The 26461-nt window shown below is 39.5% G+C and overlaps 1 protein-coding gene across 3 annotated transcripts in view; it reads right to left on the reverse strand.

Moving 5' to 3' along the window:
- The window catches only part of TNFSF4 (tumor necrosis factor (ligand) superfamily, member 4), a 52644-nt gene that overhangs the window by 3503 nt on the left and 22680 nt on the right, over positions 1–26461 (reverse strand). The window contains exons 1-2 of one of the 3 annotated variants that reach the window (XM_011962326.1): positions 19177–19466; positions 1555–1603 (exon numbers count right to left, since the gene is read on the reverse strand). In XM_011962326.1, coding sequence (XP_011817716.1) covers positions 1555–1603; positions 19177–19329 — 202 coding nt within the window. In that variant the 5' untranslated portion in view covers positions 19330–19466. Of the gene's footprint in view, positions 1–1554; positions 1604–17458; positions 17702–19176; positions 19467–26461 lie in introns of those variants that run through there. The other 2 variants (XM_011962328.1, XM_011962327.1) reach the window with 2 other exon arrangements.

A 26461-nucleotide genomic window follows, 5' to 3' on the forward strand; every position in this document is an offset into this window, starting at 1 on the left:
AGAGAGAAAGAAAGAAAGAAAGAAAGAAAGAAAGAAAGAAAGAAAGAAAGAAAGAAAGAAAGAAAGAAAGAAAGAAAGAGAAAGAAAAGAAAAGAAAAGAAAAGAAAAAGAAAAGAGTAAAAGCAGGAGAGCACTGTGTTTCTACCTGCGGGGTGGAAACTACTTTACCTGTGGAATGGAAGAAGGGGCAATGCTAACACTAGTGGCCAAGAGAGTCTCAGATGGGGCTGAGATTCAGGAGCTGAGAGATTACAGAAATTGTCACAAAGCACCTATGGCAGGACAAGTGGCTTCAGGGTTTCCCTAATTTTTCAGAACAGGGATGGATTGGCCACTTCAGTGCCTCCTTTTTTGCTCAGTGGTTGAACTATGGGCAAAGGGTGGCAGTAGTGCCCCACGCCTTAGCCCTGCATGCTCCCCATACTCTGAAGCTTGACTCAAAGCAATTGTTTTCAACTGTTGTCTTTCTGTCATCTGACCATGAAATGCAAATTTTCCACATGCCCCAGACATTGGACCCATCCACAGCAGTTACTAGCAGCCTTTGTTAGCAGCCGCTTAAGCTTAATAATGCAGCTGTGCACAGCATATCTGTGGATTCAGGGCGGCCTCTCAAAGCTGCAGGTGGAAGAGCTCAAGGGCACATACTTGTTTCTCTTCTCTACCTCCTATTGCTAGTTTTTCCCAGGAGGTACTTTGGGAAGAGTCACTGCCACAGGAGAAAGAAAAGGAGGAAGAGGAGTAGGAGGCAGTGATGGATTAAGTTGTTTTGTGCAGGGCCATCCCAAGTGCAAGCCAAAAAGCCTGAACTTCTTTTATTTCCATATTAGCACTAAAATCCTGAATAGCCAAGCAACCACATCTTGGACACACCCTGTTCTGGTCCATGTTCCTTCGTTAAGCAAAAGAATAGGTCCCCACTGCTAGTCACAATGCAGTAGTTCTTGCTTTGTACCAGTGCAGAGGGACATACTTTGAACTGAAAATGGGGACCACTTATGGAGGGCAAGAAATACTCCCCTTCCCTCAGGCTCAGGAGAACTTAACTAAAAAATGAATATTCATGTGGAAACCACTAGGAGTTATGCTAGCGTTAATCACGGACCCAAACAATCCTCTCTCTGGAGTCAAAGTTTTTATTCTATCAAGGGCTTCCCCCAACTTTCATTAAGGTAAACTCTTGCCCCAGAATACAATTAGCAGGTAATAATGTGTCTTACAGTCAGACAGACTTGTAAGAAGTAAAGCCTTAGTTTCCCTAACTAAGAAATGGAAATAATTTCTACCCAGAAGTTTCCGTGGAGGATTAAATGAGGAACATAAAGTGATTAGTACAGAGACAAACACATATTTGATGAATAATTAATCCCCTTTTCTCTTTATACACCTGTATCCCTAATGAAAATAATATGCAGGCTACAATTCTGGGATTTAATTGGAATTTAATTCCTTCCCTAAGGAAAAGGAGAGACCTTGTGTTCTAGAGGAAATTAAGAGACTGAAGAGAAGATTCTTTCAAAAATATGAATCAATTAAACTTCTGACAACACTTACCGGTAAATTGTACTTTGATACTTTGAATTCGAGGATACTGATGTGATACCTGAGGGAGGAAGAAAGATATATTTTTAGGAAAAAAACATGAACAAATGAAATTCACAAGTCATATTCAAAGGAACAGCGAAGCAGAAATGAAGTAGCCTGTAAAAAAAACAAAAAACAAAAAAAAAGGCACCAAACACTTCCTTTTTTTTTTTTTTGAGAAAGTCAGGGTCTCATTCTGACACCCAGACTGGAGTGCAGTGACACAATCATGGCTCACTGCAGCCTTGACCTCCCTGGGCTCAGTGATCCTCCCACCTCAGTCTGCTGAGTAGCTGGGACTATAGAGATGTACCACCACACCTGATTAATTTTTGTTTTTTGGAGTTTTGGGGGTAGGGATGGAGATGGGGTTTTGTGTATGGCCCAGGCTGGTCTCAAACTCCTGACCTCAAGCAATCCTCTCACCCAAACTCCCAAAGTGCTGGAATTACAGGCGTGAGCTGCCATGCCCGGCCCTGACTTTTTCTATGAAGATTGGACCTAGACTTCCACCTGCCCCCTTGCCTTTCCATAACATCTCTTAAGATAAATTAGGACTATTGTGCTCTTTCATGCAAGTGTCTGAGATCTGTCCACATCTCTGCCAAACTCTTCTTTGGTATACTGTTTTGTCTCACTGTGCCCCAGTTTCCCATTTTGGATAATGCAGCACTATAGTCATAGTGTTAAGAAAGCCATTCAGTCGTAGAGATTCCCTCATGGAGAATGCTGTGTTCAATCAATACATCATGGCCACAGACTCCCAGAATGCACTGGGAGTGAGTTCTGGAAGCTTCCTGCATATTTGGTCTTTCACTTTAATGCAGGAGTAAAAGCATCCTATTTTCAGGAGACAAAGGCAATAAAAACTGTCCTAATCCATCAGATCTCAATATATTTGGTGTAGCTTTTTTAAACATTGGATCTTCCTCTTCAACAGCTTACAAAACCTAACTTGAATTAAGTCAGTACTCATTGCAAAAAGAGAAGTGAAACAGTGAAGAGAGGAAACCTGATAGATAAAAAGTTTATAGTACTTTTGTAGTTAAAAGAACAAAGAAGCTCAATATGGAGCCAACTCCAAGATCTCTTAAGTAAAAAAAAAAGTGGGGAGATGGACAGAATTATACATAAAGTATATTGCCATTTGTGTTAAATAATAATAATAACACCTGTATGGGCATTGTAAGAATATACAGTATATTAATGTATCTGAAAGAATACACAAGACACTAGTTGCAAATGTTGTCCCTGGAGAAAAAAATTGGAAGCCTGAGGTCAGGAGTAGGATTGACCTTTACTTTTCATGGTCTAATTTTTTAAAAAATGTTGTGCCATATGTTTGTATTACCTACTAAAAAAGAAAACAGAAAAAAATATCTGCTGGGCACGGTGGCTCATGCCTGTAATCCCAGCACTTTGGGAGGCCAAGGTGGGCGGATCAGCTGAGATCAGGAGTTCAAGACCAGCGTGGCCAACACGCTGAAACCCTGTCTCTACTAAAAAAAAAAAAAAAAAAAAAAAAATTATCCAGGCATGGTGGCATGTGCCTATAATCCCAGCTACTTGGGAAGCTGAGGCAGGAGAATCCCTGAAACCTGGGAGGCACAGGTTGCAGTGAGCCAAGATCGCACCACTGCTCTTCAGCCTGAGCGACAGAGTGAGACTCCATCTCAAAAAAAACATCTATTATGCCTGCCAAGAACAACGGCTCTTCCCACAAGGTTATTTTGGCATGACGTCCTAATCAAAAATGAGGAGACAGATTTCTTTTTATGCCCTGGGTAGTGGAATTCCTGTTTCCCACTCTCCTGGCACACTAGTAGCTTTAGTCAAGCATATTCCACTGGCACCTGCCCACACAGACGAGGAATTCCCTACTTCTGTTATAAGCATAATCACAAGCCTTACCAAGCTAAAACCAACAGGCAGCATAGGAAGAATGCAGAGCCATTCTGAGTCCTGCCAGGGAGTAGGCTGCAGGAACAATGTGAGTTCAATGTGCTGAGCACATGGAGAGAGGCACTGACTTGGGTAGAAGCAGAAGTCTTTAGCTCTCCCGCTTCTGTGTACTGCTCATGGCATGATGGCTAATTAGTGTCCTTCGTGCTTAAGGGCAATGCTCTGGAAGAAAACCTGTCAGACAGCAAATTGCCCTACCACCATAGTTCCCTGGGTAAAGAAATGTTTCCACTGCTCTCTGGGCTAGTTAGTGCCAGCATGAATTGCCACGTGCTAAATGTCAGAAAGAAGCTGTCTGTGGAGTAGCACAATAGCACAGGCCTCAGCGTGCAGCGACAGAGTGCTAACGCCAGGCAGGCAGGCACTGTGCCAACTTAGCCAAGTTTCATAATCTCCTTAGATGGCAGTTTCTCATCTTTAAAAGTCACTAGAAGATCAGGGGCATTCCTTTCAGCACTAGCTTTCCATGATTTAGATTTTAAAAGTTGTGACTTTGATTTAATAAAAAAGAAAAAACCTAAAGCTTCCTCATTCCCAAATTTACTTTCACTCCCTGATCTAAAAGCCCTTGTGATTTGATTATTTTGACTGACTTTGCAAAGATCTCCAAAAATAATCTGCAACTTAAGGAATGTTCCAACTTTTTGAAGTGCCCTGATGAAGTAAGGGTGGTGGTGACCATTCTCTGAGACCATGATGCTGACAGGCAGTGAGTGAGTAAAGCACATGTGACTTCCTCTGTGTTGGAGTCTAGACTTCCAGTAGATCAACCTGGAGGAAGCTGATCTACTGAAACTCCAGACTCAGGCATCCTGTTCCTTCTCCTGAAGGTCACGTAGGGGTGGAAGTTTGCATATCCTCAGAAGTCTCTTACTAACATCGATATCATCAAGTTTAGGCAATGTTGTGAAGTAGAAGAAGATGATCCTTCCTCTTGTTCATTGGTCTTCCAACCATCTTCTCCCTCATCCTCCATACCTGATGACCTCATGCTGACTACCCCAGTACCCAGAGACACCCCCACAGTGTCCAAGTCAAAGTGCTGAAGAGTCTGGCTCCAACCTCATTGTCAAGCCTTAGTGCCACATATATCCTTTCTGTGTCTAATGTCTATCTAGCTATTTGTTCTGATCTCCTTGCACTTGGGTAGGCAGCCTGGTAGGATGGCACAAAGAGCATAGATTTTGGAGTCAGATTTAGTTCAAACTGTGACTTTTCTGGTTCTTTGAATTTGGAAAAGTTATAGCATGTCTTAGCTTTAGCCTTTATACATGTGAGAATTAGACATAATACTGTTGGTGGAACTTTCCAGAAGATGAACACCAAGTTTAGATAGGATAACTTAAAGCATCCAGAAGTTTGCCAGCACATGGTACATGGTAAGCATTTAAAAAAAGTAGGCCAGGGGCCGGGCGCGGTGGCTCAAGCCTGTAATCCCAGCACTTTGGGAGGCCGAGACGGGCGGATCACGAGGTCAGGAGATCGAGACCATCCTGGCTAACACGGTGAAACCCCGTCTCTACTAAAAAATACAAAAAACTAGCCGGGCAAGGTGGCGGGCACCTGTGGTCCCAGCTATTCAGGAGTCTGAGGCAGGAGAATGGCGTAAACCTGGGAGGCGGAGCTTGCAGTGAGCTGAGATCCGGCCACTGCACTCCAGCCTGGGTGATAGAGCCAGACTCCGTCTCAAAAAAAAAAAAAAAAAAAAGTAGGCCAGGTGCAGTGGCTCACACTTGTAATCCCAGCACTTTGGGAGGCCGAGGCAGGCAGATCACATGAGATCAGGAGTTTAGCCTGGGCAACATGGCAAAAGCCTATCTCTACAAAAAATACAAAGATTAGTAAGGCGTGGTGGCATGCACCCGTAATCTTAGCTACTGGGGAGGCTGAAGCACAAGAATCGCTTGAACCCAGGAGACAGAGGTTGCAGTGAGCCGAGATCCCTCTCTGCCCATGAAAATCTTACCATCTTCAAGGCCTAAATCAAATCCTTGAGTTTCAGTTTCTGTATTCCCATACAAGTATTTAAAGTCACTCATTCACACAGAAGTTTATAGAAGCTTTGTTCATAATTGTCAAAACTTGGAAGCAGCCAAAATGTCCTTCAGTAGGTGAATGGATAAATAAACTGATACAACCATACAATGGAACATTATTCAGCACTAAAAATAAATGAACTATCAAGCTGTGAAAAGACATGGAGGAATCTTAAATGCATATTATTATACAAGAGAAGCCAATCTGAAAACAGTATGTACTGAATGACCTAACTATATGACATTTTGGAAAAAGCAAAACTATGGAGATTAAAAAGATCATTGGGTGTCAGGGGTTAGGAGTGGGGGAGTAATAAACAGGTACAGCGCAGGGCATTTTTAGGGTAGTGAAAGTATCCTGTATGATTCTGTAATGGTGAATACATGTCATTATATACATTTGTCAAAACCCACAGAATGTACAACACTGACAGTTAACCCCAATATTAAAAAAACACTCTATTGACTTATTATACTGCTAGTGAATACAAGTCTTATCTCCTCTACTCAAGACTACTTAGCTGTGTGACCTTGGGAAAACTGCACTTATCTCTCTGATTTTGTTTCTTGATCTGTAAAATGGAGATAGTAAAAATCTGTATATCAGAGAGTTGTAAAGTTTGAATGAAATAATATATGTCAGTGATCAGGATCTGGCATGGAACATTGCAAGAAGTTAATAAACATCAGCAATTATTCTTGGATGCACGTGGAAAATAATATCCATGTCATGTTCATAATTTATTCTACATAATATCATATCAACTTAATATATGAAAACAGAACAAAGGAATGGATTAAAGAAGAAAACAAAGACTAACAAAGTTATCATATCAGTGCTCTGACTCTCTGTACCTCAGAGAAACAATACGAAAGAATCTGGGTTTCATGAGAAAGGCTGACAGAAAACAATCAGAAGACATTTGGTCTACCCACACACACAGACTTAGTATTTTGTATATCAAGAAAAGCAAAATCCCCAGATCTTCTCCACATGCTCAAAGAAAACTTTCTGTTTTCTATATTTCTGATATTTTCTATATCAAAGGGCCAGGGGGCTTCCATCTAAGCACAGTCTATAGAATAAAGCTTCTTCAATCTGGAAGGTCTGAAGAGTCCACACCATACTCAAGGATGAAATGTAAATGCTCATAAGTATCCATGCCAGATTTGAAGCATATCCCTGAATTTTGAATGTAATGGTCTTTGAAGCACGAAAAAAATGCAAAAGAAGTCATACTCTAGTTGAACATTATATTTTGCATATGAAGCAATCAAGGCTCACAGAAGTGAAGAGATTTGATGCACACCCTTCAATTTCAGTATAACTTGTATTATACCACACAAGTACTATTTTTCTCCCATGCAAATTTGAAGTAAGAAAAGCATTCTATGGAGATTTTAATATTCTATTCGTTGTGTCCACTTTAATAGCAATCTTAGAGAAAAGAAGAAGTTGCCATACAGATGATTGGCAATGACCTCATCATGAGAAAGAAAAGGGAGACCCCACACTCCAGGCTTCCTTCTTGGGTTTGAGGGCTCCCATAAGTGAAGCAAAAAAAAAAAAAAAATAGGAACAACCAAGTACCCACTTGGCAAATATGGGCTATTTGACCAAATGACTGAATAATGTAATGTACAAGTGTCATGTCTGTAGCAGCTGATAACGCAACAGGAAGGTTACCAGCCCAGTGGTTCTTAAACTAAATTTGTGCATTAGAATCACTACCAAAATATGTTGCTGCTGTTGTTTTTGTTGTTGTTGTTGTTTAAGTGCAGATGGTCAGATTATTCACAAAGACTCTAATTCAAAAGGTCTGGGTAGATCCAGGAATCTTCATTTTTACAAATAACCAAGGTTCAGATTTAAAAATCACTGCCGTTAACTATGAACTTCCAAAAGTCTAAATCCAGAGAATTTCTCTTCAACCACACCCTGTGCAAAAAGCATGTCTGTCTGAAAGCTGGTGCTCAAGAAACTTTTTCTCTGCTGTAGGTATTATTCAGTACTTGAATGAATAATGTGATTGTCATATTATTTGGTAGTTTGGTTAAAAATAGTATCAGCAATTATTGAGTACTTGCTGTGCAGCAATTATTACACTCAACTCTTGGAACGTGAGGGGATAGAACATACAATCCTTACTTCTGATGAACTTCTATGCCAGTTGGGAAAATTGTCCCTGTACACATAAAACCTTTAGTAAATACCTACAGGCAATATAAGTCATAAGGTTTCAAAGAACACAAAAATCATTGTAGGCTTTGACAGCACAAGGAGGAAAGACCTGGACTTAGGCCTTGAAAGACAGAGACGACCCAGATAAGCAAAAGACATTCTACAATTATTAAGAGTAAGAAGAAAGGTCTAGAAATGAGACCATCCTTTGTGCATTCAAGAAAAAGGGCCTGGTGTGGTGGCTCACACCTGTAATCCCAACACTTTGGGAGGTCAAAGCAGGCTGATTGCTTGCACTTAGGGGTACAAGACCAGCCTGGACAACATGGTGAAACCCATCTCTACAAAAAAAATCAAAAATAATTTTTAAAAAATAGCTGGACATGGTGATACACCCCTGTGGTCCCAGCTACTTGGGAAGCTAAGGTGGGAGGATCGCTCGAGCCCAGGAGATTGAGGTGGCAGGGAGCCACCATCATGCCACTGCATGACAGAGATAACTTGTCTCAAAAAACAAAAAGGAAAAGAATAAATAAAACCTTACTGAGCACTTACAATGTGCTATGCACTGTTTCAACTGTATTATCCCATTTGCTGCTCAAAATAACATTATAATGTAGAAAAAATAATGACCCATGTTTTACAGATAGGAAAATAAAAATTAGTGCTGTTAAGAACTTGCTCAGGAATAAACATGTATTCATATGAGTTCAGTTGAATCCCAAGTTCATGATAACATCCCTTCTCTTTATCCTACACTATCGTAAGAGTAAAGAACACCAAAAAAAGCATTTATTTGAGGGTCCTAAATTAATTTGAATTATTTTCATCATCAATACTGAATACGATTAAATATTAATTTTTGAATAGTTGTCAAAATACACAGATATATATCAAAATATCTAGAAATCCTCCTCTAGAAAGAGCTCCTCAACCAATGTTGCAGGGTTGTCTATGTAGTTCAGGTTGCCAAAATTATTAGCTTGGCTCTGGTTAGGTAAAACTGTCCTGGCAAGGAACTGCAGGCCCATGGGCAAATACAAAGTAGGCTCCTCATGCAGGTGTAACAAAGAAGAGTTAGAATTAGGTTCTTTCTTGGCCTCCTTCAGCACTTTTAGCACTGGCTTGTCCAAGAACAAAGGTGGAAAGTGTCTGATATCTGGCATTTATTCAGTAGCCTGTGCTGTGTTCCCAAGAAAGTGACACTTGTTTCAAGAGCTCATCTTTGAAGAGTGTGTACCTCTAATTCTGACTCATTAGGATGTGGCATGGGACTGTCCACCTTAAACTCATTTGACATTTGTCCTGGTGAAGGGTATTTGTGGCAGGAGCAAATGATACTCACCACGCCTGAAACCAGGAAGTGGGCTCTGCACTCACTATGTAGACCTTGCCATTCCTCGCTTGGTACAAGGCCACAATGTCAAGGTCTTGGTGGAGGGCGGCAGTGGGATGTGGGCTAGTAGAGGGTGGTGGGGAAACAGATCCGGGGTGGGGACTCCCCAGTTCACCAAACCACCACCACTGGACATGAACCTCTCCTCCCTGCACCTTGGGCTTCATGTCAACCAGAGGAGATCTGAGAGATCATGAAAGCATGACCTCACAAGCTCTCAGGGTGTGTCTCAAGGGGCCTCAGAAGAGGAAGGGAGCATTTTTCATACTTAGCCACCATAGTAGACTGAGAAGATAGATCCTCATCTGACAGACATGGTCTATTCTCAGTGGAAGTAGACCCCTTACAAAAAGATGAGCCCTGACTTCTGATCAGGGAAGTTCAGAATTCCACCTAGAGAGAGGAGTAGGAAAAATGGGAAAAACTGATTCTTTGGTGAAGGAGTTTCCCATATTCAGAAAGATTTATACCAAAAGTTATGTTTTTAGAGACAAAGATATGTGGCTTTGAAAACCTTGTTGAATAAAGCGTTTATTGGGATTTAATGAACACAAAGGAAAGCTATTTTAACTACCATTCAAAGCCTTCTTTTTCTCAATGCCCAACCCTTACCATCTCTGCCAGCATATTTTCCCGGTCATCTCTCTCTTAACCTCCACCTTCCTCCCCACTATACATCCTGTGTATAGCCTCCTCTCTCTCTCTAACCACTTCCACTCTTCTCATCAAGTCTGCTAAGTAAAGGCTGTGAGTTTCCCCGCAGAGAAGCCTCCCTCCTCTCTGTTTCGGAGAGAGCATGAACTGTGCTTTTATTGTCCCTAATACAATTAGCAACTGACAGATTCCTGAGAGAAAAGTCCTATCTTTAGATAAACAATCAAATCAACCAAAAGCATCCATGTGACATGAAATTATGTGATCGACCTAATGCACCAACTCTTCATATCATCAGAGGGAAGATTTTCTTATATCTTGGTTTCCCTTCCCACATACAACTGAGGAAGCACTCAAAGTACACTGACAGAGGGATTTACTAAAACATTTCTGAGAACTTCTGTCCCCACCTCAGTGATTTGTAAGTCTCTACTGTAATATCCTCAGGTCAGCTTAGTCTCTAAGCAACTAGAAGGGTAGGTTTGCAAGGTACCCACTGCATTGCCATACCTCCTACCATGTCTCAAACATAATGGCACTTAGTAAATAAATGTTGAACTAAGGTGGAACTTAGCCCCTCAGAACATACCTGGACCTTCATCAGCTACCAGATCACATAATATCTGACATTGGCTGTAGTCAACACTATACATTGCTCAAGGTTTTAGAAGTTGGCCTACTCTAGTCAGAAGGGCCATTATTAAAGTCAAGAAGCAACAGATGCTGGTGAGGTTGGAGAGAAAAAGGAACACTTTTACACTGCTGGTGGGAATGTAAATAAGTTCAACCATTATGGAAGACAGTGTGGCAATTCCCCAAAGATCTAAAAGCATAAACACCATTTGACCCAGAAATTCCATTACTGGGATTATATACCCAAAGGAATTCCATTATATACCCAAAGGAATATAACTCATTCTATTCTAAAGATACATGCACACATATGTTTCTTGCAGCACTATTCACAGTAACAAAGACACGGAATCAACCCAAATGCCCATCAATGACAGATTGGAGAAAGAAAATGTGGTACATATACACCATATAATGGAATACTGTGTAGCCATCAAAAGGAATAAGATCATGTCCTTGGCAGGGACATGGATGGATCTAGAAGCCATTATCCTCAGCAAACTAACACAGCAACAGAAAAACACTGTGTGTTCTCACTTATAAGTGGGAGCTGAACAATGAGAACACACGTGGGAAAACAACACACACTGGTGCCCGTTGCAGGGGCAAGGGGAGGGAGAGCATCAGGAAAAATAGCTAATGGATGCTGGGCTTAATACTCAACAGATGGGTTGATCTGTGCAGCAAGCCATCACGGCACACATTTACCTATGTAACAAACCTGCACATCCTGCACATATACCCTGAAACTTAAAATAAAAGTTAAAGAAAAAAAAAAAAGGAAAGAAAATCAATTGACCATAAATGTGCAGGTTTCATTTCGGATTCTAAATTCCAAACGTTGATCTGTCTATTCTTATGCCAGTACCAAATCAAATTATATGAGAACTCTTTTCAGTCATGGTGCACAGTACCAGTTGTATATTGTCATAATAAAAGTTCAATGTAGAGAAGAAAAAAAAAGAAATTGGTCCATTCATCCTCGAATACAAAGACAGTAGCAGAATTATTGCAGTCAATCTCTTTATTTGAAATCACTCATTCCCTTTTCTAATTTGCTATATAACAAGGAGGGAATATTGTCTTGAGAAGGCAACCTGGTAGAGTGAACAAGACATCACACTGGGACTAGGCACACCTGGGTTCTTCGCTTGAATGTTCTTTCCCTTCCTCAGCTTCTAATATTCTCATTTCAATGTCTAAATTCAATTTAGATTATTGGAATAAACTGTCTAATGAAAAATTTCCATTTCAAAGATTAGGCGAATCACAATATTCAAAAGCGACACAGATTTCAAAGGATTGCGTGATAAGAAGACCTTCCGAACAGAAGATCACTTTCAACACAATAGACCCCTCTGCTGTAACAAAAGCAGCAGGCCTCTTTTTCCCCAAGTGGCTCCCTCTGATAGTAAATGAGCAACTAAGATTATTCCTGTACTAGAATGGCGTGAACCCGGGAGGCGGAGCTTGCCGTGAGCCGAGATCGTGCCACTAAACTCCAGCCTGGGCGACAGAGCAAGACTCCATCTCAAAAAACAAACAAAAAGATTATTCCTGTACTATGCTTATTACCCGAGTGATGAAATAATCTGTACCCCAAACCCCTATGACACACAGTTTACCTGTATAACAAGCTTGCACATGTACCCCTGAACCTAAACTAAAAGTTAAAAAAAGATGATCCCTAGTGTTGTACATGCAGTGAAGCTCTTCACCTCATCTGTGGGAGGCTAAATAATCCTCAACCTATGCTCTGATACAAACTGAGACTGGAGAATGGTAACATCATCACAGAATAGCAGTGGGATGAGGACTATGGTGGTGACAATGATGACCGTGTCATTTTAAACTAAACCCCTCCTGTTAATTAATGGAAGTGAAACCAAGTACCTAATGCAAAAAACAAGTATGCTCACTTTATAATCCCAATCGATATACTAGGTATTAAAGCTGGTAGGCAGCTTTCTGTGAAACTTCTTACTGAAGAACCGTACCCTCCTTGGTTATCCAGTGCTTATCATATGCTATTGCTTGTTTAGCTGCCTTGTTTTCCCACTGGGTTGCAAAATCTGGGAGAGCAGGGAGGACCATGTCTATTTTGCTCACCTTTGTGTCCTCAGTGCCTGACAGGTAACTGATGCTCCACAAACATTGCTGAATAAGTAAATGAATAAGCGTTTTATAGTAGTTTGAATAGTGTCCCTCCAAACTTCATGGTTTTGAATTTTTTATAGAGTGTGCAAAACTGTATTTTTATAGAGTGTGCAAAACTGTAAAATACATGTTTTACAACTTATTTTATAACTCATTAAGATGCTTTCCTTTGATGCATGTTTTGATGTTCTTTATAATTTTTGTAGTATTGTCATTCCATCCTGATCTTTGATACTGTTTCACTGGCTTTCTAGGATGAAGGTCTGGCTGCCTGTTGGGGAGCCCAGCCCTGAGGGTATACCACTTAAACTCACTGGAGCCCTCACTTCCCTACCTGTTCAATATAGTACTTTGGGAATGAAAGCTCTCTAACCACAAGTTCTTATTAAATTAGTATAAGAAGAATTAAAGTTCAGGTCTGTTTGTCCATCTTTCTGTCCAAATTATAACAACAGAAATTTAGTCTCTCACAGTACCGGAGTGTTCTTAAATAGCATTTGCATGTTATCAAGCTAGGCAAACTTATAAAAATTAAGGTGCATTTCAGAATGAAAGGTCTACTGAAAAAAAAATTTAGTTATACCAGTAATATTCCCCAATGCTTCTAGTTTAGCGAACCAGATGATATGCCTCTTATAAATCTAATTTCCTGCCTTATTTGGTAGCCAAGTCATTGGAGAATTGGATGAAATATATCAAAATAAGAAGAAACGGAAATAGCCTAAGCCATGTGCTCTAAGTAGGTAATTTTAGATCTCTGAACCACATGCAAACAGACACTGAACCTAATCATACTTCATAACCTCATAAATTCTCCCCTTCATTTTTCTTTTGTTCTCTAATTCACCCATGAGCTCTTAATTAGAAATCTATGTTTAAAAATAATAGGACTCTTCCAAAGTGGATTGTTTTAATCCTAAAAATTACACTGGGGAAATCAAGGTTCATGAAGTTATGGCTAACCTTAACTATGGTGTGCTTTCTGAGATTTGAGTTACAGTGTGTGTGTATGTGTGCACACACATACTACAAAGTCAACATTTTAGTAGCAGTATGTTTATGGAAGCATGTTCGTAAATAACGATAATAATAATCTTAGCATTTACAAAGCTGTGTATCAATTAATCCTCACCACAACCAAATTCCAGTCTTGGAAATGATTAAACTGATGCCCAGGGAATTTCAAGAAATTTACTTGGGTCAAGAAGTGAAAGCCCGGACTGAAAAAGTCTGGTTCCTGGCCCAGGGCACTCCCTTTATACTTCAACAACTCCTCCAGAATCTGAGTTGATGTCTTATAGTTTTGTATAAACAAATGTTTTAATGCCTTTGTTTGAAAGATTGGTTATCAAAAGTATGGGTGACTACAAATGAAATATACAAAGCATAGGATGCTGGAAAATTCGGTTTCAATCCAACTCTACCATGTATTTCATTAGTGACTATGGAGACATAAACTTTGCCACTTATAACTCAGCTGGGTTATTTTTCCCTCATTAAATAGTAACAACAACACTGTATGTAGCTCCTCTAACCCAAATGATGCAAAAGGATTAACTTTCGTTTTCCATGAATGGAGAATCCCTGAAGTGGGGGAAGCTGCCATTTGAGAGGGAAGTAATTGGTATATATATGTTAAAAAAAAAAAAAAAAAAAAAAGAAGAAGAAGAAGAAGAAGAAGTGGAAGGCCAAGGTGGCCAGCCCCTAAACAAGGCTGGGTCTACTCAGTACTAGTAACCAGCAACTGAGGTCAGAGAAGAGGAACAGAGAGATTGTATCCCTAGATCTATACCTAGAGCCTTACTGCTTGTTTCCCAACTCTCCTCTGTGTGTGTGTATTTGGATCTATATGTGTATAAACGTGCAATATTTTCCAGCATCATTCCCATCCAAATTACTCTGTCCTATTTTGAGTACCTGGATCAAAACATATATCTAAACACTTCATTTAGAAAATATCATCACTGTGCAAATAGCGAATAATATTAGCTGCCCCTGATATTGTTCATTCTCTTATATGTGGATGAGCCCTTGACTGCCTGAGAAGTTTTCTAATTAACTCTTCAGGAAAAAAGGATCAGCTGTCTTCAGACACAAGAGAATGGTTACTTTTACTGTGGTGCCCCCTAGTGCTGATCGGATTAGACTCACTTTCTATATTTGCCAAAATATAGACCACACAAGAGAAGCAAAATTTGGAGAGTTAACAATGTTGGTAATTTTTCCTGTATTTCCTTTGGCGTAGGAGAGAATGAAGAGTGTTCCTTTAGCATGATTCACAAGATCCTTTGTGAACTGCTTCCCACCTCACCAGCTTTTCAGCTTCATCTCCACCACTTTCCCACAGGAATACTCAACTTGAGCTATTCAGGAAAACTTGCTGTTCCTGCCTAGTAAGACTCCCGCCCCTACCCACCGATTCCCATCCTCTTGTCTGCTTAAAGAATTTATCCTTCTCCTTCTGGTATCAGCTGAAGCATTATCTTCCACTGCAGGTTTTCCTGACTCCCCAGAAGGCTAAGGCAGCCCCTCCTTCCTCTCATCTTCCCATTGTCCCTTGAGCATGTCACTCTTTTGTCCCCACCCTGCATCTTGACTGTGAGTGCAAATAGTTCAAAACCTTCTCCAATGGATGTTTACATCTCCAATGCCTCAAACAGTACCTAGCACGAGTCAACATTCAGTGGAAAAAAATCTATGTAAGGATGGCTTCATTGATAATCGGAAGAACCATAGTGTAGGAATCAGGAGTTTCTGGTGAATTAACTAGCTAAGTGATCACGAATGGTTCACCTACCCTCTCTAAGTTTCTGTTTTCTTATCTGTAAATAGACTATATCTAATACCTGCCCCCAAATTCAATGATTCTATATGTTTAATGCCTCTTTTAGAAACTTCAAAATGCCTTATGACAAGCCAAGTCAACTTTGGATGTTATATGTTTTAATTCTCAAAGATTTACTTATATAAAGCAAATTCAAATGCCTTTGAAATTATCTTATTTGCAGGTCTATCATTAAAAAAGAATTTCTAAAAACTTGCAAAATTACATGGAGATATTTAAATTAAGCTAATCTGAAACAAGATTTTCTTCAGCAAACTCCTCTTTCTCTTATTAAATGATACAAAGAAAGGTCCAAGTTGTAGCCCAAAACTTCATTAAGAAACTGAATTCTAATTCCAGCTCTCACTGATACAGAACTGGTCAACCCACTTTTCTAAGCATCTCCACTTCTGTTTTTCCCAGCTGAAAAAAAGTGATAAAAATGTAAGCCTTTAACAGTAGGAATTGCTGAAAAAATAATGACTAAAAGCCTTCACATCTTTGAGGGTGATGATAAAGGTGATATGAATCTTGGAAGAGCCAAGTTTCAATGGTTTCAATGAGGTTTCTCACACCTTCTAGGTCAGCCTTTTCTGCCTTTGTTCCATAACTGAAGTTCCAAGCAAGACTGGAAGCCTGACAATTTAAGTGGATGTCCCAATGTAATATCCAAACAGTGTGTATTGGTTTTGGTGACAGAAGCATTGAATTATATACCTTGTGTCATGAATATTCTTACAGGGCATCCACTTCTTTCCCTTTTCTAAAAAGTGTGTTTTGCTAATCCAGAATAGGTTATTTAGATAGGTACAGAATATATAACCTAAATATAGAAAAGTATATATGTGCAAATTTGATTCCTCTCAATCCCTTCTTAGGAGCCAGGAAATCCATAAGCTTAAACACAAAAATCTACTAACTCACATTTTGTATTTCTCAAATCCTTATATCCATTCTATGAACATATAAACTATATATTCATAAGATATTGAGCTGGAAGACATCTTATTGATCATCTGATCCTACTTTCTCATAATACAGATGATAAAATCAAGGCCCAAAGAGGAAAGTAAGTTAGATGAGGAGTGGGTAGGGTCTAACATTTTTTCTGGCATCTTGAAAACAAAATATTCTGCATTTCATGTTTGTAGATAGACCTAATCCAGTGATGAGAAAACAGAGGTTACTAAATAAACTTGATTGAAAGGAAAACTGAGAGCCAAATGGAGCCTGGTAGCTATATCTGTATTTATAGAGCCATTCATGTAGGCAATTTTTTATAGGCTAAAAAATTAAATCTAAGAAATAAAGGGGAAAATCATAATTATTTCCCAAAAACCTTTCTCTCGCAATAAAAGAGGTCCAATTTAACTGGGTAAACGGTGAGCATTTTAGCTCTATTTCACCTCCAATACACATCACTGTAACATTGTGTCTTATAAAATAGAGGTTTGACTTGCATCACCACTACCAATACCACCACTGCCACCGCCCCCCAATCCCTCAATCAAAATTCCAAACAGTATTGTAGACGAGTTTTAAATGGCTACTAGTCTATGTCTCTTTTTCAACAGCTGCTCTACAATGTTCTCTCTCAATCTCTCTGTCTCTGTTTCTCTCTCTCTCTCAAACACACACACACACAAACACACACACACACACACACTGCTGCTACCACTGCCACCAACATTGTTTGGTAAACTATCAGGTTCTAGGGAAAACACACACAACCCATCTATGCTATCTTTCTCATAATGAAGTGTATATAATAAATACAAGATTAAATGTAAGGACCCATTGTGCTGTCCCAGATCCTATAACAATATAAGAAATTACATTAGCTAATTAGAAATAAAAAATTTATAATTAACATCAAGTGAAGAATTTCAAATATCTGAGCAAAAAAAATCTATATTCAGAGTAGACAGAAGCATGTTTCTTAAGCAAACAACTCAAATAAACCACCTATGTCTTGCTTCCGTCTTTGTGCCAGGACTACACAAGCTAATTCTCCCCTAGAGATCACTCACCATGAGGTTTAAGTGTCCTAGAAACCAGCACCCTGCTTTTCTTCCCACAGCTTTCCTTCTGTCCCAGAGTTGCTGGATGACTTGTTGGAAAGGACCCCCTCTTTTTCTCAACATCTCCTGGATATTGATAGTCCAAGGTGACCCCAACCACCAGCAAGCTGTACAACCGTGTTTCACCTTTTGCTGTCTCCTGCTCAGAGCCCTCGTGCAATCAGTTAGCCTTGAATGGAGCCATGTGTCCTGTGTTTTATCATCCCATGATATAAGGAAATATGTAACACTGTGGTTGTTAGAAAAAGCACTCTTAGGGCTCCCAGATTGGTGAATGCACTCAGCTGTTCTATATTTGGTTACTCTCTTTGTTTTCTTCTCAAAAGAGCCTAATTCCGGTCGATGTCTTGGGCATCCGGTCGACGTCTTGGGCATCCTGCCACGGACACCTTACTCTTCCCCCACACCCTCTCCCCGAATCGCCTACTTTAATTTCACCCAGAGTTCTGCGAGAAGACGTAACCGTGTGGTGTGATGAGGAGAGGATGAGTATGTTGTTGTGCTCACTGGTCTGCAGACCTGAGTGTGACACCAGCTACACTTCTGGAATTTGGAGACACAAGCACTGTCTGTGGTACAGTGATCATAACCACACACACTCTTACCAGCCTCCATGCACTGAAAACCCTATTTCCTGTAGGCAGAAACAAGCCCAGGCATTTGCCAAGACTGCTCATCTCATTCTGGTTTCATTGGAGGTGCTTAATCTCAGACAAGACAAGCAGAAATCAAAGTTTGTATTACCTGACCTTTATCAGGGAGAAACATTTCTAAACCAAAGCAACCAGCTGGAAAATAAGATTATCAGACTAGCTCAACAAAGGAACATGAGGAGAGTATAGATTTATTTTTCTCCAGTGGCATCTTCTGCAGTGAAGAACATCCTTAAATACCTAATAATGTTTTTATATCTGAACTAGTGAATAAGAAAAAATAATGCAAAAGACAGAAGTGCGGAACAAGAATAAAGTGAAGGAAAAATGGAAATATTTTAATTACATGGGGAAAATACTAGAAAGATAATCTCCTCCTACATGATGTATTTAGTAAGGTGGGGAAAAGATGAAATGATGTCTTTAAGTTATGACTGGAAGAGATAGATTGTGAGAAACAATATCTGATTAAATCATTGGGGTGAATGAGTGAGCACGTAGGCACACACACATGCACATACACATTGCTCCCCTATTAATATTGATACCTTCAGCATTCTTTAAAAAGAAAATCACCTTGCAGGTCTATAGAGTTTATGAATATTATGGGAAAGTGGAACTGGTCTCTTTCTTATTTCCTTTTAATATTAATTGCCTGATCAAACACATTACTATCACCATGGGTAGACCAGGTATATCAGTGACTCAAAGCTTCAAAGTGACAGCTTATAAAGGGATACCAGGATTCTTGCACTGCAAAGAAAAAGAAAAAGATCTTGAAGCTGTGCCTCTGCCCTACCTCTACTCTGCCCTACCACTGCCACTGCTGAAAAGAAGGAAGGAAAGGAGAGACAGAAGGGCGTTTAACCACACTTTATGATTGCTGTGGGGAGGGAAAAAAAAAAAAAACTCAACACTTTTGGCATAAGATTATTTCCAAGCGACTGTTTGCGGCTGTTGCAGCTGCCATCAGCACGAGTTGGTGGGAAAACAGCGCCCAGTGGTGCATCTTACCTGAAGAGCAGAGAAGTGCAGGCAGATGTAGGTGAGGCACAGGAGCAGCCCCAGCCCCTGAATTACAGAGGCCACCAGCAATAGCTTGTTCTTCTCGAATCTTGGCCTGGCTGCATTTCCCACATTCTCTTCCAGGGGTTGGACCCTTTCCATCTTCACAATCTGGGTAGAGGGAAAATGAAGATATGGAAAAGGGGAACCTGGGATAAAACTGATGTTTTCCCCACAAAGGAGGAGGTAAAGGCAAAACAAAGCCTATCAATCAGAAAATAGGCAAAGGTCCCAGGGCCAGAGATAAAAGGCGATTGAAAGAGCAAAGCGGACTCTCTCAGTTTTAACGCTGCAACTTTTGCAGGCAGGCGGGGGAACTTCTTTGTGACTAATCTGAATTTCCCCTTTACTTTCTTTCTTTTTTTTTTCCTCTGGGCTAACAGGGAGTTGTTTTTGTGACATTCCAGTTCTGATTTGAGTGACTGTGAAATGACAGTCATAAAAGTATGCTATTTTCTTAACTCATTACACCAGTAACAAATTGTGGGTCACTTGGTAAAGATAAAAATCATCATCCGTTAATGTAGGAGCTCATATATACCTTCCCCAAGGTGTCTTAAATCATAGAATAGATTTAGGGGAAATGCTTGCCCAAGGTTCTTATCTGCACTTTACTATGTAACTAAACATTGAACCCCTCTTACAGATTCAGAAAGAAAGTACACACAGATCATTCTTGAATGAAAAAGATAAAACAAGAAAATAGGACAGTGGGTCATGCAGAACTAAAGAAGTGAGATCCTTGGTTGTAGTCTATTGCATAGAAATAAACAAACTACCTTTTTGAAGCATTCACTATGTGTTAGACACTGTGTTACATGGCCTTGCAATCTTTTTCTCATTTAACCCTTTGAGGCAAATTCAATAAAAAATTATATGATTAATTTTCTGCATACCAGAAAAGCAGCAGAAGGGTATCATTTTCCTCTTTCCTTCCACTTTACATTTTGCCCATACATAATTTTTCCATGAATGAACAGATGAATAGATGTAAATAAGCCTTGAAGATTATTTCTTTCTTTGAGGTCGTGACTGGCCTCAGAACTTGGAAAGTAAGAGTATTCTATCAAGACACCAGATACGCTTTACCAGTAAAATAAACAGTGAAATGAAATAAATGATAAAATTACTTATAATGTCAAGTTCAAATTGGCAAATATTTACTGAGTACATCATATGAGCCTGGCACTGTACTGGACAACATAGGGACGCTGGGGAAAAGCTGTTTAAGACAGAACTGTCTCTCTTTGTGGCCAAGTATGTCCCTCGGAGCTCCCCATAAGGCACCCAACAGATATGTAAAGAAAGGAGGGAGAAATATTTTGGATATTGACAGTATGAGCTGTTATACACCACTTCACAGAAAACATGGAAATGAGGCATATTTAAAAGAGAAAGTTTGTGGGAAATGTAAAGTACATTTATGACTACAGTATTAATAAATTAAAATATGAATTAATACCTTCCCTACAATAAGTACGCCTTGCATTTTGAGAACATATTGGTCTTCAGAAATTTAAGTTTTATCTGAAAGATAAGGTAACTAAGGCTCAATATCATAGACTCCAAGCCAAAACTATAAATCAAGTCGTATCTAAACATATTTGTCATAGTTATTCCTTTGAACAAAGCTTGTGTTACATACAGGGTGTGGAGAAAAAAGTTGAAGGAAAAATCAGTGCATAAAGCCCAATTCTTGTGTAATAGTTAATCATAAAAGAGGATTAAAATCACTATTTACTCATCAATTTTTTAAAAATGACTAAGAGTCAAAGCCAAAAAAAAAAAGCCATAAATACTACTGGAAACAAGGAATAAGCTGAAAAAGTAGTAAAAACTATGCATGCTGAAAATCATAGATTACATTTTTAAATTACTGTCAAGAGAATGAAAAAAATAAACATTTACCATGCACACACTTGTGCCTTAAGCAGCATTTCTTCTCACTGTTAATATCATGGCTCCAAGGAAGAAAAATCTTTGCACAGAGTCATCTCTACCCACATTTAGGCTAACACTTTGATGACACACCTCTCATTTTTATTGTCTTGTCATCCTACTACCATATTTTGCCTAGTTGTAATTTTTGTTGATGTTTAAGTGATATTTTACACTTAATTGTCTCTTTTTATTGAACACGTTTTCACAGTTCTTCACATTCTTTGTGGGAAGAGAGATACACACACACATACAAATCAGGCTGGAAGTTTCAGGCACAACCTTTTGACAGACTATCGAGGCATTCCAAAGTTCATCATTGGGCTGGTCTAGCATTTTAACAAATGAAATCACCATTAGAGTTATCATTGCTGACCTTTCAGTCTCCGGCACACGGGCAGAGTCCTCCATCTTCAAAACATTTTTCAAAAAACAAAGTTTAATTGTTTTTAAAGGGGTCAAAGACGTTACTAAATCTATGGGCAATTTTTTTTCATTTGTATTTATTTATTTATTTTAGAGACAGGGTCTTGCTCTGTTGCCCAGGCTGGAGTACAGTAGCATAGTCACAGCGCACTGTAATCCAGAACTCCTGGACTTGAGAGATCCTCCTGCCTCAGCCTCCCAAGTAGCTAGGATTATAGACACGCAACACCAGGTCTGGCTAATTTTTTTTCTTTTATTTCTTGTAGAGATTCGCTGTGTTTCCCAGGCTGGTTACAAACTCCTAGCCTCAAGCAATCCTCCTGCCTTGGCCTCCCCAAGCACTGGGTTTATAGGCATGAGCCACCAAGCCTGGCGGCAATTTTTCTTAAAGTATCTCACAAATATTAAATACATAAGTACACCAGAACAAATCAGCCTTAAAATAAAGCCACAGGATGTAAAATAAACCAAAGTAATTATCTTTCCATAGATCATTAACCTCCTAAATGAATAGCCATTTCAAGACTACAGAAAATATGGAAAAGAAAAGGGCTTTGACCACTCACAAGATACCTCATGTTCAGAAAGAAGCAAAAAACATTTGGATTTTTATTTATTTATTTATTTATTTTTGGTTTGAGGGTTTTGTTGTTGTGTGAAATTTTTGGTGTCTGGTTTTGGTTTTGGGGTTTTTTGGTGATAAAAAAATACATATTTTTCATTTATCTCTAAGTCAGGTTTTCATTTGTCCATTCAACAAGACTGAGCCAAATACTAGAGGAAAAGACAGGAACAAAACACATGTTTAGTCCTCAGGGAGGTCACAGACAGGAAAGCAGAACGTCCACAGCCTGGAAAATTCTGTCCTAGGTATCAGTGCAGGAGGGAAGGGTGCAGGGTGACAGGTGCTAATCTATACTGGAATTAGGACAGGAACAGCTTCCTTGAGATGAATCAAGTCAATTTGGGAGAAATGAGAAACAGTCTAGCCATCTGGGGCACTGGGGAGGGGCAGTGGCTGTTGGGCCAGCGGTGAGGGCAGTGGAGCCTGTTTGCACAGTGTCAGTTCAGGGAACTACAGCTGAAGAGGAAGATGGTGAAGGAGAGTGCCTGCTGGAGAAGAGGCTCAGAAGAAGTTGTCATAAATGGACTTTTGTTACAAGTTAAGGACTTTGGACTTCATACTGCAGGCACTGGAGAAACATGGAGAGGTTTGAAACAGAATGTGATATGATTACATTTTAGAATTTAAAAAAAAATCACTCTGAGGGAAATAGAAATGGCAGGTACTTCAGGAAATAATTCTAGGGGGGTAGAAAAGAGGGATGGCAAGGCAGAATCAAGTTGGCCAACTGGGAGACATTTCCAGGGTGCTCCATGCCAGCTGAGGGAATGAATGAGATCTAAAATTCCACCTCTGCAGTCAGCTCTCTAAGCCCTCCATCCTGGTACAAGAGGTTTCCTCCAGCAGGAAGGGAGACACTCATCCCACAAAGGTGAACTTTGCTTCCCAAGCCCTGAACAAAGGGCTGTACTCATTTAAATGAAGACTCTTTTTCTAATTTATAAACCCATAGGGGGTGCCTTGTTCTAAAACACATAAAGACAGTGGTATAAGCTAGGGACCTGAGTTTGCAATGATTCAAGTGAGAAATAAGGTCCTAAACTAAAGCAGGGAGGATACCAGAGTAGAAGACACTTACACTGGCTCTTCATTCACCAGACATTGTGAGAGTGTACTCAGTGCCAATCTCTGAGGACACACAGGGAGTCATAGATAAGCTCTGCCCTGGGATGAGTGATAGAGTGATGTGGGAGGTGATGGAAACAAATGCATTTTCTAATGTCAAAATATGATTTGTAATCTGCCTTCTCAACCTACTCCTGATCCTAATGTCACTGTCCTGAGTAATGGTTTTTGTACTCCAGGACCTCAAAATCCAAAAATCGACTTTGAATCATCCTTGTTCCCAGTCACCAAGCTTTGTAGGCTAGCCCTGCAATGCAGCTTATTCTTTCCTCCTCTTTGTCATTCCTACTGCTTCTAATCCAAATTCTTATTACTCCTCACTTGAGCTCCTGCAGTCAGCTCTCCAAGTCCTTCATCCTGGCACAGGTTTCCTCTTGCAGGAGCTCCAAGTTTTCCTTCCAAACTTATCTCCCTCTATTTTCTGATTATTTCTAATATTCACTCTGTCTCAAACAACCTTACCCTCCACCACTGACTATCAAAACCCTACACATTACACACTTCCCCATGAAGGGCTGTCCTGTGACGTAGTGAGCTTGCTGTGTTCTAAAAGTGCTAAACAAAAATCTTGAAGAAATTCTGTTCAGAGAATTCTAGCATTAAGTAGAGGGTTGATAGGATCAGTGGTTCCCAAAGCCTAGTTTATCATCTGAATCACTAGGAGAACTTTTTAATGATTCTGACTCCTAATTCCTTCACTCAAGAAATTCTGATTCCGTGAGTGTCTTAGTCTATTTTGTGTTGCTATGAAGGAATACACAAGGCTGGGTAACTTATAAGGAAAAAGGGTTTATTTGGCTCACAATTCTGATGGCTGCAACATTCAAGGTTGAACATTTGCATCTCGTGAGGGCCTCATTGGTGCTTCTACTCATAGCAGAAGGTAAAAGTGAGCTGGAGTATGGAGATATCACATGGTAAGAGAGAAAGCAAGATACAAGAGGGAGGTGCCAGGCTCTCTTTAACAACCAGTTCTTGCAGGAACTAATACAGTGAGAGCTCAGTCACTCCAAAAGGAGGGCATTAATCTATTTATGAGAGACCTGCTCTCATGACCCAAACACTTCCCATTAGGACCCACTTCCAGTACTGGAGCTCAAATTTCAACATAAGGCTTGGAGGGGACAAACATCAAAACTATAGCACTAGGTTTGGAATGACGTCTTTTGAAGCCATATTTCTAAAACAGTCCATAAGAGTCAGACTTGTGAATCTCCATAAATGACCACTTAAGGTCTCTTTCACCATTACTTTCTATGATAGGAAACCTCATCCTATTTCCCAGAAGAATGCAGCTGTTTTCACCTCTGTGTTGAGAGCATTTATTATGCTCTGTTTCATCTTGTAATTATTTAAATCTATTTCACGGGGAGGAGGGAGGAGGTGTAAATGGTTAATGGATACAAAAAAAAGAAAAAAGAAAGAATCAAAAGACCTGCTATTTGGTAGCACAATACCGTGACTATAGTCAATAACAAATTAATTGTATATTTTTAAATAATTTAAAGAATGTAATTAGATTGTAATTCAAAGGATAAATGCTTGAGGGGATGGATATCCCATTCTCTGTGATGAACTTATTTCACATTGCATGCCTGTATCAAAATATCTCACATACCCCATAAATACATATACCTACTATGTATCCACAGTTTTTTAAATTAATTTAAAACTTTTTAAAATAAAAATAAAATTTCAAAAATACACGTAAACAAATAAATCTATTTTAGTCTCCCCCATGATGGTGCAAGTTCCTGAGGTTAGGAGTCCTATACTGTACTCTCACAGGGCCAAACTGAATTTGCCTGCAATAGAGCTGAAACGCACTGTTCACAGGAGCAGAAATAATGAGAGTCTAAACAATACTGAAAACAGCACTATTAAATACAGAAGTCTCCTGGTAGCTGGACTTTGATCTTAGAGTTGAAAGATTAGCAAACCTGAAATGTGTACTTTTCATTGAAACCGGATGCACACCATTAGTTGAAATACAAATGTGAACTCGTGTGATGATATTCCATTTGGGTTTCAGACTCATTAGTCTCTCACTTGTCAACCCCTTTTATTCTGGTGCCAATTTTCCCTTTCATTCTTCATGTTGCTTAGTATTTTTTTTAAATCTTGACCACTGGCAGTTATTTTAGGGCATGATGACAGATTCTAAAACTTAGCGGCACAAAACAGCTACCGAAATTTTTCTCTGTATGGAACTATACCCACGATGTACCACACCATTATAGAAAGCAAATATCTAGACAGACTTTTGACACACAAAAAAATTACATTTTAAATCGTGTATTTAAAATGTGTGCAACGCCAAGAACATGTAAAAATCTATAAGTATGTTTTTCAACTCACAATAGGATATAAGCAATTTTCTTTTTCAAAAAATCAACTTTATTAATATATAATTTCAGACAATAAATCTCATTATTTAAAGTGTACAATTAGATGAGCTTTCACAATTGTAGACACTCCTGAAACCAACACAATCAAGATAAAGAAACTTAATTCATCTTCAAAAGATAGTTTTCTTTAAATAGAAATCATTCCAAAAGCAAATCTATACTGAATACATGAGACACTAATCTCCTCTTCTCTTCCAAATAAATTCAATCGAGTGTAAATTAGAATTAGCATAAACCTACGTTTCTCAACTGAGGGTAGATTTGCCCCCTAGGGGTCATTTGAAAATATTTAGAGACGTTTTTGTTTATCTGGATAGGGGGTAGGGTGCTACTAGTATCTAGTGGATAGAGGCTGGAGATGTTAATAAATATTCCACTCAGAATACCTCACCACCATCAACAACAAAGGACTATCAGCCCAAAATGTCAAGAGTTCTGAGGTTGAGAAACCCTGATGTAGATACATCCATGCCCATAACTGATTAGGAATGAGGCAATACAATATTCACTCTCTGAGTTTTTGCACATGTTATTGTCCTGTCTGAAACACCTCTCCACTCCTCAGCAACCATCCTATGAGGAGAGTACTATTTTTCTCCCCATTTTACAGTTGAGACGAACTGAGGCTTAGAGAGATGAACTATCTTGGCCAAGGTCACACACTTAGCACATGGCAGGGCTGGTATCCGAATCCAGCTTTGTTTACTCTGGA

Source organism: Colobus angolensis, unplaced genomic scaffold (assembly GCF_000951035.1).
Source record: "Colobus angolensis palliatus isolate OR3802 unplaced genomic scaffold, Cang.pa_1.0 Scaffold59, whole genome shotgun sequence".
In the NCBI taxonomy this organism is placed as follows: Eukaryota; Metazoa; Chordata; class Mammalia; order Primates; family Cercopithecidae; genus Colobus; species Colobus angolensis.